The sequence below is a fragment of the Phascolarctos cinereus genome, unplaced genomic scaffold (genome assembly GCF_003287225.1).
Source record: "Phascolarctos cinereus isolate Bilbo 61053 unplaced genomic scaffold, phaCin_HiC Scaffold_4;HRSCAF=312, whole genome shotgun sequence".
Taxonomy (NCBI): Eukaryota; Metazoa; Chordata; class Mammalia; order Diprotodontia; family Phascolarctidae; genus Phascolarctos; species Phascolarctos cinereus.
The window spans coordinates 701,231,270-701,244,841 of NW_027555847.1; the positions used below are offsets into that span (position 1 = coordinate 701,231,270).

The following is a 13,572-nucleotide window of genomic DNA, read 5'->3' on the forward strand; positions in this document are numbered from 1 at the left end:
ATCCCATTACAGATAATGCTTGTTGTCAGTTTTAGCTACAGACTACTTACCATTTTAAGGAAAGTACTATTTATTCCTATGCTTTTTAGTATTTTTTAAAAATAAAAATGGGAAAAAAAAACAGGGGGTAGCTAGGTGGTGCAGTGGATAGAGCACGGGCCCTGAAGTCAGGAGGACCTGAGTTCAAATCTGGCCTCAGACCAAACACTTGACATTTACTAGCTGTGTGACCTGGGCAAGCCATTTAACCCCAATTGCCTAAAAGTTAAAAAAATAAATAAATACAAATAAAAATGGATGTTATATTTTGTCCAAAAAATTTGTATCTATAGAAATAAGAGTGATTTTTGTTGTTTTGTTATTCATGTGGTCAATTATGCTTAAAATTTTCCTAATATTGAACCATCCCTGCCTTCCTGGAGACAAAAAAATTCAGCCTGGTCATAGTGTATGATCTTTATGATACATTGCTGTAATCTCTTTGCCGATATTTTATTTAAAATTTTGCATCAATATTCATTAGGGAAATTAGTCTATGCTTTCCTTCTCTGTTCTGACTCTTCCTGTTCTAGGTACCAAAACTATATTTGTGTCATAGGAGAAATTTGGTAGTTCTCCATTACCTATTTTTTAAACAGTTTATTTGGTATAAAAATTCATTGTTCTTTAAATGTTCAGTTGGATTTGCTAGTAAATCTATCTGGTCCCAGGTTTTTTTTTTCTTTAAAAGTTCAATTATAGCTTATTCTATTTTTTTTTCTACGATAGGGTCATTTAAGCACTTGATTTCCTATTATGTTAACCTGGGCAATTTATATTTTTCCAAATATTCATCTATTTTATTTAGATTGTCAGTTTTATTGGCATATAGTTAAACAAAATAGCTCCTATTAATTGTTTTTATTTCATTTTTATTGGTTGTATAATCACACTTTTTCATTTTTAGTACTGGTAATCTGCTTTTGTTGTTTCTCATTTTAATCAAATTAGTCAATGGTTTATCTATTTTATTGCTGTTTTTTTAAAAAATACCTCCTACCTTTATTTATTAGTTCAATAGATGTTTCTACTTTGAATTTTGTTCATCTCTCCTTTGACTTTTGAACTTATAATTTCTAGTATGATAAGTACTTTAATTTCTAATATAATAATATGATAGATATAACCCACATGAATGGAAGCTTTTGGGGAATCCTCAGTAATTTTTAAGTGTTTATGGGTCCCTGAGACCAGAATGCCCCCGATATAAAATATCGCTTTTGAACCTCATAAACAACCCTATGAGGTAGCTTATCAGGTCTCATTCTCATTTTATCTAGGTATTTTACTTACTTCTTCAACTAGAGTTTATGCTCTGAAAGACCAGGAAGACTGTCTTCTTTTCTGTTCCCTGTAGTACTCAGGGTGGGTCAAGACACACAGCAGTAAAGACTTGTGGATTGATTGACTGGTTTGGGTCTCATTAGGTTACTTCACAGTATGAAGCAGGCCAACAAGATGATAAGCATTTGCCTTCAGTCTATGCCCTGGAACTCCTGACCATCTATGCCTGGGAGCAAGCAGGCAGGAAGGACAAATTCCACATGGCTGAAGGCTTCCTGACAGTCCTGGGCCTAATCCGGGCCTACCAGCAACTCTGCATCTACTGGACCGTCAACTATGACTTTGAGGATAAAGCCATCAGGAGCTGCCTACAAAAGCATCTGGGGAAGCCTAGGTATCAAGTCTTTTCACCTCCCGCTTTCCAGGCCTTCCCACTTTGCTCCCCTGGAATTGAAAGCCATGAGCCCAGAATCTTCCTTGCTATACAGCAAAGCCAAGCCAGAGTCAGAGCTAGGGCCAAGATGGCAGAGTAAAAGTAGTGTCTTGCTTGAGCTCTCCCCCAAACCCCTACAAATACCTGTGAAAAAAATGGCTCTAAAATTATTCTAGAGCAGCAGAATCAGAGCTAGGCAGTACTGTGAAGAAAGCAAGGTTATTTGGAGACACTGGGGAGCTAAAGAACCAATAATAACTGGATCTAACATTTAGAGAGTGTTTTAAGGTTTGTAAAATGCTTTACACCTGTTTTCTCCTGAGATCCTTCACAGCAACCCTATCCAATAGGAGCTATTATCCCCATTCTACAGATAAGTAAATTGAGGCTGAGAGGTTAAGGGATCTGTCCTGGGTCACATGACTTTTAATTCAAGTCTTCCTGGCCTCAAGTCCAGCACTCTCTCCACAGTGACAATGAGTTTCCCTTCTCAAGGTTGTTCTCAAGGGATGCTCTGGAGCTCCTTAGCTATTTCTTCTCCAGTCTGCTTTGTCCAGACTTCCTCTACCTCATATTCCTTCTTCTTGTCCTTCCCTCTAGCCTGCCCTCTGCCTATCTAGTTAGTCCCATGATGGGAAAGCTTACCCTTCATTTATTCTCTCTACTCCAAACTACAGGCCCCTGATCCTGGACCCAGCAGACCCAACCTGGAATGTGGGCCAGGGGAGCTGGGAGAGGCTGGTCCAGGAAGCTGAAACCTGTGGTTGTCAGCCCTGCTTTGTGAATGGGGATGGGTCTCCAGTGCAACCATGGGATGTGATGGTAAGAGGCAGGGCCTCTTTGGAAAATGCTCCCCTCTCAAGGGGAAGACAGTGCTCTCTGCCCCAAACACTGGTATCCTGATGAAATCAGTTATGATGAAGTGGTTCGGGGCGGGGGGGTGGGCTGGATAGGCCAAGCCTTCTTGTTGCCCTTTTGCAGATGAGAAGACTGAGCCTCAGAAGGGCCCAGGGTACCAGACTAGGACCTAGGTCAACACTGAAGACAGATGTAGTCTTGTATGTTTTTGTTTCGTTTTGTTTTGTTGGTGATGGTGGAAGATTAATTGGGCTGCCTGGCTATATTTGAGCTTCAATTGTTTTTCATTTGTTTGTTTGTTTGTTTTCAATTAAGGGAATCCCCACATCCACACTGTCACCCCAGCCCTAGACCAAAGTCCAGGCCAGCAAGATACAGTACAAAGAGCCTGGCTCTGAGTTCATATCCTACCTGTTTGACTTTGGGTGAATGAATTAACTTTGCTGGGCTTCAGTTTTCTCATCTGTCAAAATGAAGGGGTCGGCTTCTGCAGTCCCTTCCAGCTCTGAATCTACAATTCTTTGATCCCTGGTGTCTTTCTCTTCAGCCAGCTCTGCTTCAACAAACTCCATCCTGGGACCTGGACAATTTCATCAGTAAATTCCTCCAGCCCAACCGAGAATTCCTGGGTCAGGTGAGCAGAGCTGTGGACATCATCTGCTCATTTCTGAAAGAAAACTGCTTCCGGAATTCATCCACTAAGGTGCTCAAAGTAGTCAAGGTGAGCCACACATACAACAGAGCCCACAAAGGAAGGGTCTGGCATGCCCCGTAACCAGAGGGGACTAGAGTTGGAATTAGGGATAGAGTTCATCTGGGAGGTATAAGAGGAAGGGAAGGAAGAGAAAATGCATTTATTAAGAACCAGCTGTGTTCTAGGCACTGAGCTAAGTAAGCACTTCACAAAGATTCTCTCATTCCATCTTCACAATAACCCTGAGAGGTAGGTACTAATATTATCCCCATTTTACAGATGAAGAAACTGAGGCAGACAGAGATGAAGTGTCTTATAAGCAGAGTAGATAACTCCTTTGACTGAGGAGGAATGAGCCAAGGATAAGAGCAGATCTGTCAGCTCTTCTAATTTACTGAAAGAATTCCTAGAAATCTACTCTACTCCATCTCCCTATCCCCCAGCTCCTAAGTCAAGTTGTTTTTCTTTAGTGAACACCAGGGCACAGTGGTAAGTAAAGTTACCAAGGGGCCTTGCCTAGATACTGAACTGATGGGGTTGGGATCTGGGCTCCAGAAAGGAAAAACCCTGGACTTTCCCATATGGCCAAATTTCTGGCATTTACCTGAGGTTATAATCCCATCAACTGGCCTTTCATTGTGGACCTCTCTATGGCCCCTGGCCATTTCCCACCCTTAATCCTAGCTAGGCTCCATTCTCCATAGGCCATGAGGTCCAGGTCCCCAGGAGTTCTGTTCACCTCAATTTACTGGCCACTCCTAAGTCCCTCCCACAGTCTTTCTGTATATAAGGTCCACCTTGTCTCCATTAAGGTGCTTAGATTTTTAAAATCTAGCCACTGCTTAGATTCTTATAATCGAGCCACTGCTCAGATTCCTAAAATCTAGCCACTGCTTAGATTCTTAAAATCTAGCCAATAGCTTACTAATGTTCAGACTCCTTAAGAGTCTGCCAGTATGACTGCTGTTCTAATAAACCTTGTCTTTGGCTGAAAGAAGGCTTGGGTCGAATTCTTTTGGACAGGACTCATGTGTTGTGATTTTGGGGTCCCTGAACCCTTAAACCGCATCAGAACCAACTTCAAAGTCCCAGGAGAAGTATAAAGTTCAGCTTTTATCCAGAGACAGACAACTCCCAAGATAGTGTCTGGAGTCAGAACCAAGCAGAACCTTAAGGCATAGTGAAAAGAACCTGGATTAAGAAGGCCTGGGTTAAAAACCTTCCTCTGGAATTTACTACCTATAAGCTTTGCTTATGCTTTAATTTTGTTGGAGTTAAATACTGCCTTCTTGGAGATGGATGAACTAACCTGCTGGTAAACCCTGTAGGGTTCTCTTTTTTCCATTTAACAGCTTCTGAATTTCCCTATCACTTTTGGCAAACCAGTCTTGATTGCGAGTATTCTGACTCAGATGTGCAAATTTAGAGAATCCACCCCAAATGTTCACATGGACTATGTGTACCCTACCTGTGGTAGAACATTCTGAACTCCTGTAGGTCTGATCAGCCACAGTCGGATGCACTGTAACTTGACTCTGTCAAGCTACTGAACATTTAAAATCTGGACTTTAGAAAAGGGGAGAAACTCTGGATCTTCCCAAATCATTGGTTATTAATAATCATTTCTCTCCAGGGGTTGGTGTAGAAGGTCTCTTCTAAGACTTCTGAATGGGACGTAGGGTGGCATGGAGGTTGGATCGGGGGGAAGAGAAAAGCCTCCAGAAGATGTGGGTCACAATGGCCCCTCCCACTGGAGTACTACCCCAACATCATCTCTGTCAGACTAGATACTACCCATCATTCTATGAAGCCTTCCCTGACTCTGTAGTCAGACAACCTGGGTTCAAATCCAACCTCTGATATTTTCTTGTGTGGCCTTGGGTATCATTTTACTTCCTGGGCCTCAGTTTCTTTCTCAGTAAGATGAGGTGAATGGACTAGAATGATTTCTGAGGTTCCTTCCAACTCTAGGTCTGTGCACCCATGTATACTCACAGCCTGTCTGTACCTCTCTGTGGCGCACATCCAGGGGTGAGCTGGAGCCAGTTCATTCCAGCTCTGAGAGCTAATTGTTAAATTTTCAGTGGGAGCATTTACACTTTGGAAATAGACTGACACTATGAATCAGGGCTTGGTTTATTGTTTTTTGTTTGTTTGTTTTTTGATGAGGCAAAGTTAGCAAAGGGTTAAGTGACTTGCCCAGGATCACACAGGTGCATTGTTTTATTGAGTGTCCAGACTTAAGAAAGTAATGGATAAAATGCTAATAATGCAGGTTAAATTGAAAAGAGTATTGTGGATAAATTTGGGGGTAAGAGGGCAGCTAGTTGTTAAATATTTTCCAGCATACCCGAGTCACATCCCTGTTTGCTTGGCATCATAGCTACAGGAGAACCTGTCTTATGTGATCCCAACTTGATAAGAAACATTAATGTTGCTGTTATTATAACTATTATTAAGCACCTCCATCTTTCTCATAGCACTCAGGGCAAAGCCTTGCCCAGTAAATGTTTGTTGATTAAATGAACCAAGGTAAATTCAAAATCTAGACATACCAGGGTTAGTCAAAGAAGGTTCAGTCACATGGGGGTCAGAACACCAGGACAACCTGGTATGAAGCCATTGCTATTATAAAGTCCTTTAGACATCTCACTTTATCTCATTAGATCTTTGTATCAACCTTGGCAGGGAGGCATGGTAGAGCTCATTATCTGCATTTTACAGAGGCGGAAACTGAGGCACTGAGTGTTAGTTACTTGCCCAAGATCGTACAGCTAGTAAGTTGTATTGTCCAGACTAGAAGTCAGATCTACCCTATATCCTGTGTTCTTTCTTCTCATGTGGGGATGGGAGTGGAGTCAGCAGCTTTCTTTGACCCTAACCTAGAACCTATACTTGTATGGGGAATAGGGAAATCTAGCTTTGACATAGAGCCAGAACCTAGGCAGGGTGATCAGGGCTATGTCCCAGAGTAGAAAATTTAAAGGGCTGCTGATGTGTTCTCCATTACAGAAGAAGGTAGAGGCAGATCCTGGTATGGGAAGAGCCCCACGAAAGATGAAGGATGGGGAATGGGGGAATGAGTGAACAGCTTGACTCTCCTGGGATGAGGGAAGAAGGAGGGCAGTCCCTAGGTGCCAACAGTGGTAACCTATTAGGTACTTCCTCAAAGTCTACCCAGAAAGAAAGAGTACCCAGGAGGACCTGATGTGGCTTCAGACATCTGACATTAGCTGTGTAACCCCAGGCAGGTCACTTAACCCCAACTGCCTCACAAAAAAAAAAAAGCACCACAGCCTATGGACGAGGGCAGGCTGGGAAGTGACCCTTCCTCCCCACTGCTTAACCAGCCCAGAGTGAGGAGAAGTGGGGCCCTTTAGGATGTTAGGGGTTAAATATCTCTTCTTTGCGTTCATGTGACAGATTCTAGCTGCCAAGATAAATCTACCACAAATGAAGAAATTATGGAGGTAAAAATCTAGGTTTTATTATGCTTAAGCAGAAATTCAAGAGGTAGAAAAATAACACTGAACTCAGATTAGGATTCTAATGAGGCTTTTTATAGACAAAATTACATGAGAGAGACAAAGAAATTATTTTTGTATATATTGCAATCTCATACTTTCTTTAGATTTAAAAGTTTAAATAAAAGACAGATTCATAATACCATGTGCTTCCTTCAATATCATAAACAATGAACAAACTTCAACAGAATCATAATTGCATACATCCCCTAAGGAAACAAACCTAGTTAAACAGACTCCATAGGTAAGCTAAGTCAGGTTACAATTACACATTTAGGTGGCTCAGCACTGGACCTGGAGTCAGGAAGATGTGAGTTCAAATGTGGCCTCAGACACTGAGTAGATGTGTGAGCCTGGGCAAGTCACTTAACCCTGTTTGCCTCAGTTTCCTCATCTGGTAAATGGGCTGAAAAAGGAAATGGCAAACCACTCCAGTATATTTGCTAAGAACCATTCCAGTACCTTTGCCAAGAAAACCCCAATAGGATGAGTCAGACGTTACTGAATAACATTTAGAGGGCAATGGGCTGATTGAGAGGGGAGATCTACAAGCCTACAGGATAATCCTTCCACCAATGACTAAATCACTTTGGGAAGCTCAAATTCTCTTGATTCTTATTGAGGAATGTCTAAAAGTTTAATTTTTTAAAAATTAGTTCTATCATCGCATTACTCAGGTTTTTAGCCACATGAGACAGGCTTTCAGCTAACCAAAAGTTGCAGCAGGAATAGCTCTAAGCCTTGAATAATAAGAACGAGTAAAAGGAATATTAAAATCCTCCTAACAGTTTTTAGAATTTTCATAACAAGGAGGGGTAAGATCTAGGAAAGAAGCCAACACCTCAGCTCCTAGTAAGGGGCTAGAGTGTCCTGGGAACACTTTTGACTCCGCCATCTTGTAGACCTTTTCTTTCTTTTGAAGTTTCACCCTCCTTGGCTTTTCAAACTTTCCTGCCGATGGGATCCCTAGGGAGGGTGAGTAAACATGGGGCCACGGCTCATCTGTCAGCCCCATTTCTTAGCTCAAGTGCTTATAGTGAGATGTGAGACCAGAAGCAACTCTTCTGAGAAAGCCAGTACCCCCCAGGAAAGCCAAATTTCACCAGCCTGGCAGAAAGAGGAGTAGACTGGGAGTCAAGACACCTGGGGTTCTAGGTCCTGTTCCAACACTAATTCTGGGCCTCTGTTTCAATAGTAATAATAAATAGTAGTAGTATTTATATAGTGCTTTAATCTTTGCAAAGCACTTTACAAATATCTCAAATCATCCTCACAACAACTCTAAGAGGTAAAATGACCTCATTTTACAGTTGGGGAAACTGAGGTGGACAGCTGTGAAGTGATGGATATAGCCCTTATCACTCGGCTTTGGTTCAGGCTTTATGTCAAAGCTAGGTTTCCCTATTCCCCTTACAGGTAGAGGCTCTAAATTTTTTAATAAAAAATCAAAATTAAATGTGCTGACCCCTCCCAGGCCCATGGTCACACAGCTAGTAAGTGTCTGAGGGAGGATTTGAAATCAGATGTAGCTCCAGGCCCAGCACTCTATCCACTTCAACACCTAGGGCCTTCTGTAAAATAAGAGGTTGAACAAGGTGATCAACATTCCTTCCAACTGTACCAGTCTGTGAGACCATCAGAATTGAATTCCACTTAAGTATTCTACCTCAGCTTGGTCCCAATTTCAGTAGAAGTGGAATGACTTTGGAAAAGTCACTTTCCCTCTCCAGGGCTTCCTTAAAATAAAATAAAATTTAAATTAAAAAAAAAAAAGGCTGGGCCAACTAGGTGGCACAGTGGATAAGCTCTAGCCTTGAAGTCAGGAGGACCTGAGTTCAAATCCAACCTCAGACACATGACACTTACTAGCTCTGTGACCCTGGGCAAGTCTCTTAACCCCGATTGCCTCACCAAAAAAAAGAAAAAGGCAAAAAAAAAAATAGTATGACCAACTTTTATGTTTAATCTGCACCACTAACATTTTCTCCATCAATTTCTTCTGTCCAGACAACCAACAAAACAATAAATGAAACCCTAATTTGTAGTGTTTGTCAATTTTTAAATTATAAATACTCGCTGCAAATTTAACAATCATCTTTCACAGGTTGTGCAAGCCGGCTCCAGCACACAGCCGATATTCAGAAGCTAATAAATGGTCTCTTTCCCAGCATCGGAGTGGAAGAACAGCTTCCCTATGTTTTGTCCCAAGGCCTCTGCCCCTGGAGGTCATTATCCCAGGGTCTCTGTCCACTGCATTCCAAGCGAGAGTGTCTTTTGCCCAGACGGCTCCTGCAGCTCAGTGATCCCTGGTCTCAGCTCTGACCTGACACTTTCCCCTTTCCTTTCGCCTCCCCTCATTCAGGGAGGCTCCTCGGGCAAGGGCACCGCCCTGAGGGGCCGCTCCGACGCCGACCTCGTGGTGTTCCTCAGCTGTTTCCGTGGATTCACCGACCAAGGGGCTAACCGCGCGGAAATTATCGCAGAAATCCGAGCACAGCTGGAAGCCTGCCGGCGGGAGAAGCAATTTGACGTCAAATTTGAGATCTCCAAGTGGGAGAATCCCCGGGTGCTCAGCTTCACGCTGACGTCCAAGACCCTGGACCACAGCGTGGACTTCGATGTGCTTCCTGCCTTCAATGCTTTGGGTGAGCTGCTTTTAAAGGGAGATGAAGGAGCTCCCCTCCGCCCTCATTTTCCCCAGGGGCTGGGCTCACTCTCCTAACCCCTGGTGTTCTTCTCCATGTCTGTAAAAACACCCTCTCTTTTGTCCAACGGTGATGCCTGTCCAGATCTCTAACACCCCGAAAGCAAAATGCAAACTCCTTTGCTGCTTGTTTGCTTTCAAATATATTTCGAGGTGTTGACTAAACCCTAGTTAGCACCTGCTGTGATTTACGACTAGGTAACCACTCCAAATTAAGCAATCACACCTTGTAGCCAGCTTTTTTTTTTCTCTTTCTTCTCCCCAACTCCCACTTCCCTTGGTTCCTCTCCTGGTCTTTCTCCCTTCCTTTCTTTTTCCTTTCCTCTCTCTCTGTCTGATCATCTCAATGGAAGAGGGGACTCGGAATCAGAAAAGCTGAAATACCTGTGTTCAAATCCTTCCTAAACCACTGTGTGACCAGGTCACTTAACTTCTCTAAGCCTCAGTTTTCACATCTGTAAAATGGAGATTGTAATAGCTCCAAGGTTGTCATGAGAACCACCATACGTGTATGTGAGTATATATATATATATATATATATATATATATGTGTGTGTGTGTGTGTGTGTGTGTGTGTATATACACATATATATGAATTTATAATTTTCATATTAATTGATATGATCTGTGTATGACTAAATCAATAATTTAGTTTTCTCCAGAGCTGCCTCTCTGACTTCAGAGTCAGAGCTCCCAATGCAGCTTAAACTGATTAATCAAAACTCTGACAATGGCTCACAATCACTGGACCTTAAGTGAATGGAATCAAAGATTGTATAACCCGTTCATGTCTCAGAACTCTGGTTCTGTACTTTAGGGGAGGTGATCACAATCCACAAAGACTTGACTCCAGAATTATTGTATTATGAGACTTATGGATTTATTGTGAGAAACCACTAAATGATTGTTTGTAATCCACCTTCCCCAGTTGTGATTTAAGTATATAACCTGTGCTTTTACTTCACCCAAGAGAACATTCCTTACTTTGAAACTGATTATAAACTATTTGATTATTGTCACTCCAGTCTCTAGGCCTGCTTTGTGTGGCTCTAAGCATTCTCAGGTTAGAAACTGGCTCAGTAAAATTCCTGTTCACACACACACACATATACTTTGAAAACTTCAATATTAATGTTAGCTGTAATTATTATCTCTTTGTTTTTCTTCCCTTCTCTTTCCTTCCCCCTTTCACTCTTGTTATCCTTCTCTCTTTTTCTTTTTCTCCTTTTCTATCTTCCTGAGCAGGATATAAAGCCTGATACATTATCTTCCTTCCTTCCTTCCTTCCTTCTTCCTTCCTTCCTTCCTTCCTTCCTTCCTTCCTTCCTTCCTTCCTTCCTTCCTTCCTTCCTTCCTTCCTTCCTTCCTCTCATCCTCTTTTGCTGTCTCCTTTCTTTCCACCTCTCCCTTTCTTTCTTTAAAAAAAAATGTATGAAGTAAAATTGATTGAGATCATGGAGAATGCCAGGACTAGAAGGGATCATAGATCAGTCAACTAGTTGGTCAGCCAGCATTGATGAAGCACTTACATGCCAAACACAATGCTAAGCCCTGGTTTAGACACCTAAAATCACAGAGAGTTGGTGGTAGAGCTGGACTTAGGACCCGGGTCTTTTACCTCTCCAGAGGGGTCATCTCCTTCACTCATCAGGCAAATGAAGGCGTTGGACTCCATGGCCTGTGAGGTCCCTTCTAGCTCTGACTCTGTGGCCCCATGATCCTTTAGCTGTCCCTGATGTACTGATGAATGATCCCTTAGGTCAGACCCTGAATGGGTAAGACATTGTAAAACAACATATACAAAACTCACTAAGCCATGAGACCTCAGGTTTTCAAGATGAAATACACCTTCAGTTTTGCTGGTATCTCACACAAGAGTTTCCACAAAAGTCCACAATCTGCACCTTACACAGTGGTGAGCTTAATACACTGATAAATGTGGTGTGTTTCTTTTCTCCTCATTTTAGGTCAGTTGAGCTCAGGCACAAAACCTGATACCCAGGTCTACATTGATCTCATCGACAGCTACAATAATGGAGGTGAATTCTCCTCCTGCTTCACAGAACTGCAGCGAGATTTTGTTATCTCTCGCCCCACCAAGCTGAAGAGTCTGATCCGCCTGGTAAAGCACTGGTACAAACAGGTAAAGCCCAGTAGTCAGCCCCTCCATTCTTCAGGGCTGAGCTTCCTTTGGGGGTGTTCCAAGGTTTCTTCCAACTGTACTTTCTATGGTACACATTTACTTTCAATTTTGAAATTTTATGTTCTAAAAATCCTTCCAAATCAGACATTCCCTGTTCCAAGGCCCCTCCCAGCCCTGATATTCTGTATCATAAGGTCCTTTCCACATCTGATATTCCATGTTCTAAGGTTTAGTTAAAGGGAAGGCAGGGACAGGAAATGAGTGGCTTCTTCTCAGAAGCTGGGAGCAGCTGTGGTCCAACTTCCTGGGTAACACCCAGCTGGCTCTGAGGTTACATGTCTGCCCTTCCCCAGATAATTTTCTTTCTCAATCACCACCACCCACAGAATCATAAGAATAATAGTTCACAATGGTCTTGGAGGTCACCTTGTCCTACTCCTTCATTTTATAGAATAGGAAACCATGGCCCCACAAAGATGCGTGTCTTGCCCAAGGCCACACAGGTGACAAACAATAGAATCAGGATTCAGACCCTGGCCTTCTGACTCCAAATCCTCTGCTCTTTCCCACCAGCTAGTCTACCAACAATACAAACCAGCTCCTGGACCTCCGGAGGTGGGGGGGAGTGGGGAGGGCAGTGACCTTTTTGCCCATTGCCCTTTCTGCCTTTTCCCACCAGTGTATGAGAGCTCCCAAAGGGAGAGGAGCGCTTCCCCCACAGTATGCACTTGAGCTCTTGACCATCTATGCCTGGGAACAGGGGAATGGGACATCTCAGTTCAACATGGCTGAAGGCTTCAGGACAGTCCTGGAATTGGTCCAGAATTACAAGAACCTCTGTATCTACTGGAAGGTCAACTATGATCCTGATAATGAGATCATCAAAAATTTCCTGACTCAGCAACTCCGGAAACCCAGGTTCTAACCCATTCTTTCCCTCCCCTTCTTGTATAGTATTCACTCCCTTAAGTCAAAACGAGAGGCACCTTGTGTTAAGTGCTAGATCCTTAAAGGAAGGAGAAAGAGAACAAGAATTTATTAAGTGCTTACTACATGCCAGGCACTGTGCTAATTGCTTTACAAATATCATCTCTTTTTGACCCTCGCAACAACTGATATATTATAACTGCACCCCCCATGTGTTTCTCTGACTAGGCAGAATCCTGAGTTCTTTAGCACCCAAGGGACAAGGGGCAGGGATGTAGGTCTCTATTTGTGAGGCAGTGGAAGAAGGCACCAGAGGGATATGTTAGGGATCTCAGGATCACATATTTGGGGCTAAAAAGGACCTCCAAGGTCATCTAGTCTAACCCCTTGATTTTTTAGATGAGGAAACTGAGAACCAGGAATGGAATAGGAGAATTAGTCTGATGTAAGAAATGGATTGTGGATAATCCATACATGTAGAGTTAGCTCTAACTGAGATAGAATCTCTTGAATGGTACCCATAGGCCAATCATCCTGGATCCTGCTGACCCAACTGGGAATCTGGGCCATGGCACCCGCTGGGACCTATTGGCAAAGGAAGCTGCCTCCTATGCAAATTCTGTATGCTGTGCAAACAAGTCTGGGGACTTTGTCCAACCCTGGGCATTGAAGGTGAGAGAAATCTTCAGTAGCTCAGAATTAGGGAAGGGGTTTGGAATCTCCTGAGGACATGTAATGGCACCTCTGGCAAGGAAGTGAAAACCCTGAAGATGTCCAGAGCTGAGCAGATCAGGAAAGAGGAAGAGAAAAGGAGATAGTTGTTGAGTCCAGATAATCCTTCCTTACCCACAGATGATGATGTGAACCAGAACCAGGCATCAGAACTGAGCCCTACTGGTTTCCATTCTCAGTGGCCTGTGGTCACTTGATGGTGCCTTTGTCTTGGTTTTTCCAACAGCCCATCGG

At 42.9% G+C, this 13,572-nt stretch overlaps 1 protein-coding gene across 1 annotated transcript in view; it reads left to right on the plus strand.

The window, feature by feature from the left end:
* Window positions 1–13,572, plus strand: part of OAS3 (2'-5'-oligoadenylate synthetase 3) — a 31,678-nt gene that overhangs the window by 16,263 nt on the left and 1,843 nt on the right. The window contains exons 11-17 of the mRNA XM_020978034.2: window positions 1,467–1,717; window positions 2,434–2,578; window positions 3,162–3,335; window positions 9,195–9,477; window positions 11,504–11,679; window positions 12,359–12,597; window positions 13,131–13,278. Of these exons, the coding sequence (XP_020833693.1) occupies window positions 1,467–1,717; window positions 2,434–2,578; window positions 3,162–3,335; window positions 9,195–9,477; window positions 11,504–11,679; window positions 12,359–12,597; window positions 13,131–13,278 (1,416 nt within the window). The remainder of the gene's footprint in view (window positions 1–1,466; window positions 1,718–2,433; window positions 2,579–3,161; window positions 3,336–9,194; window positions 9,478–11,503; window positions 11,680–12,358; window positions 12,598–13,130; window positions 13,279–13,572) is intronic.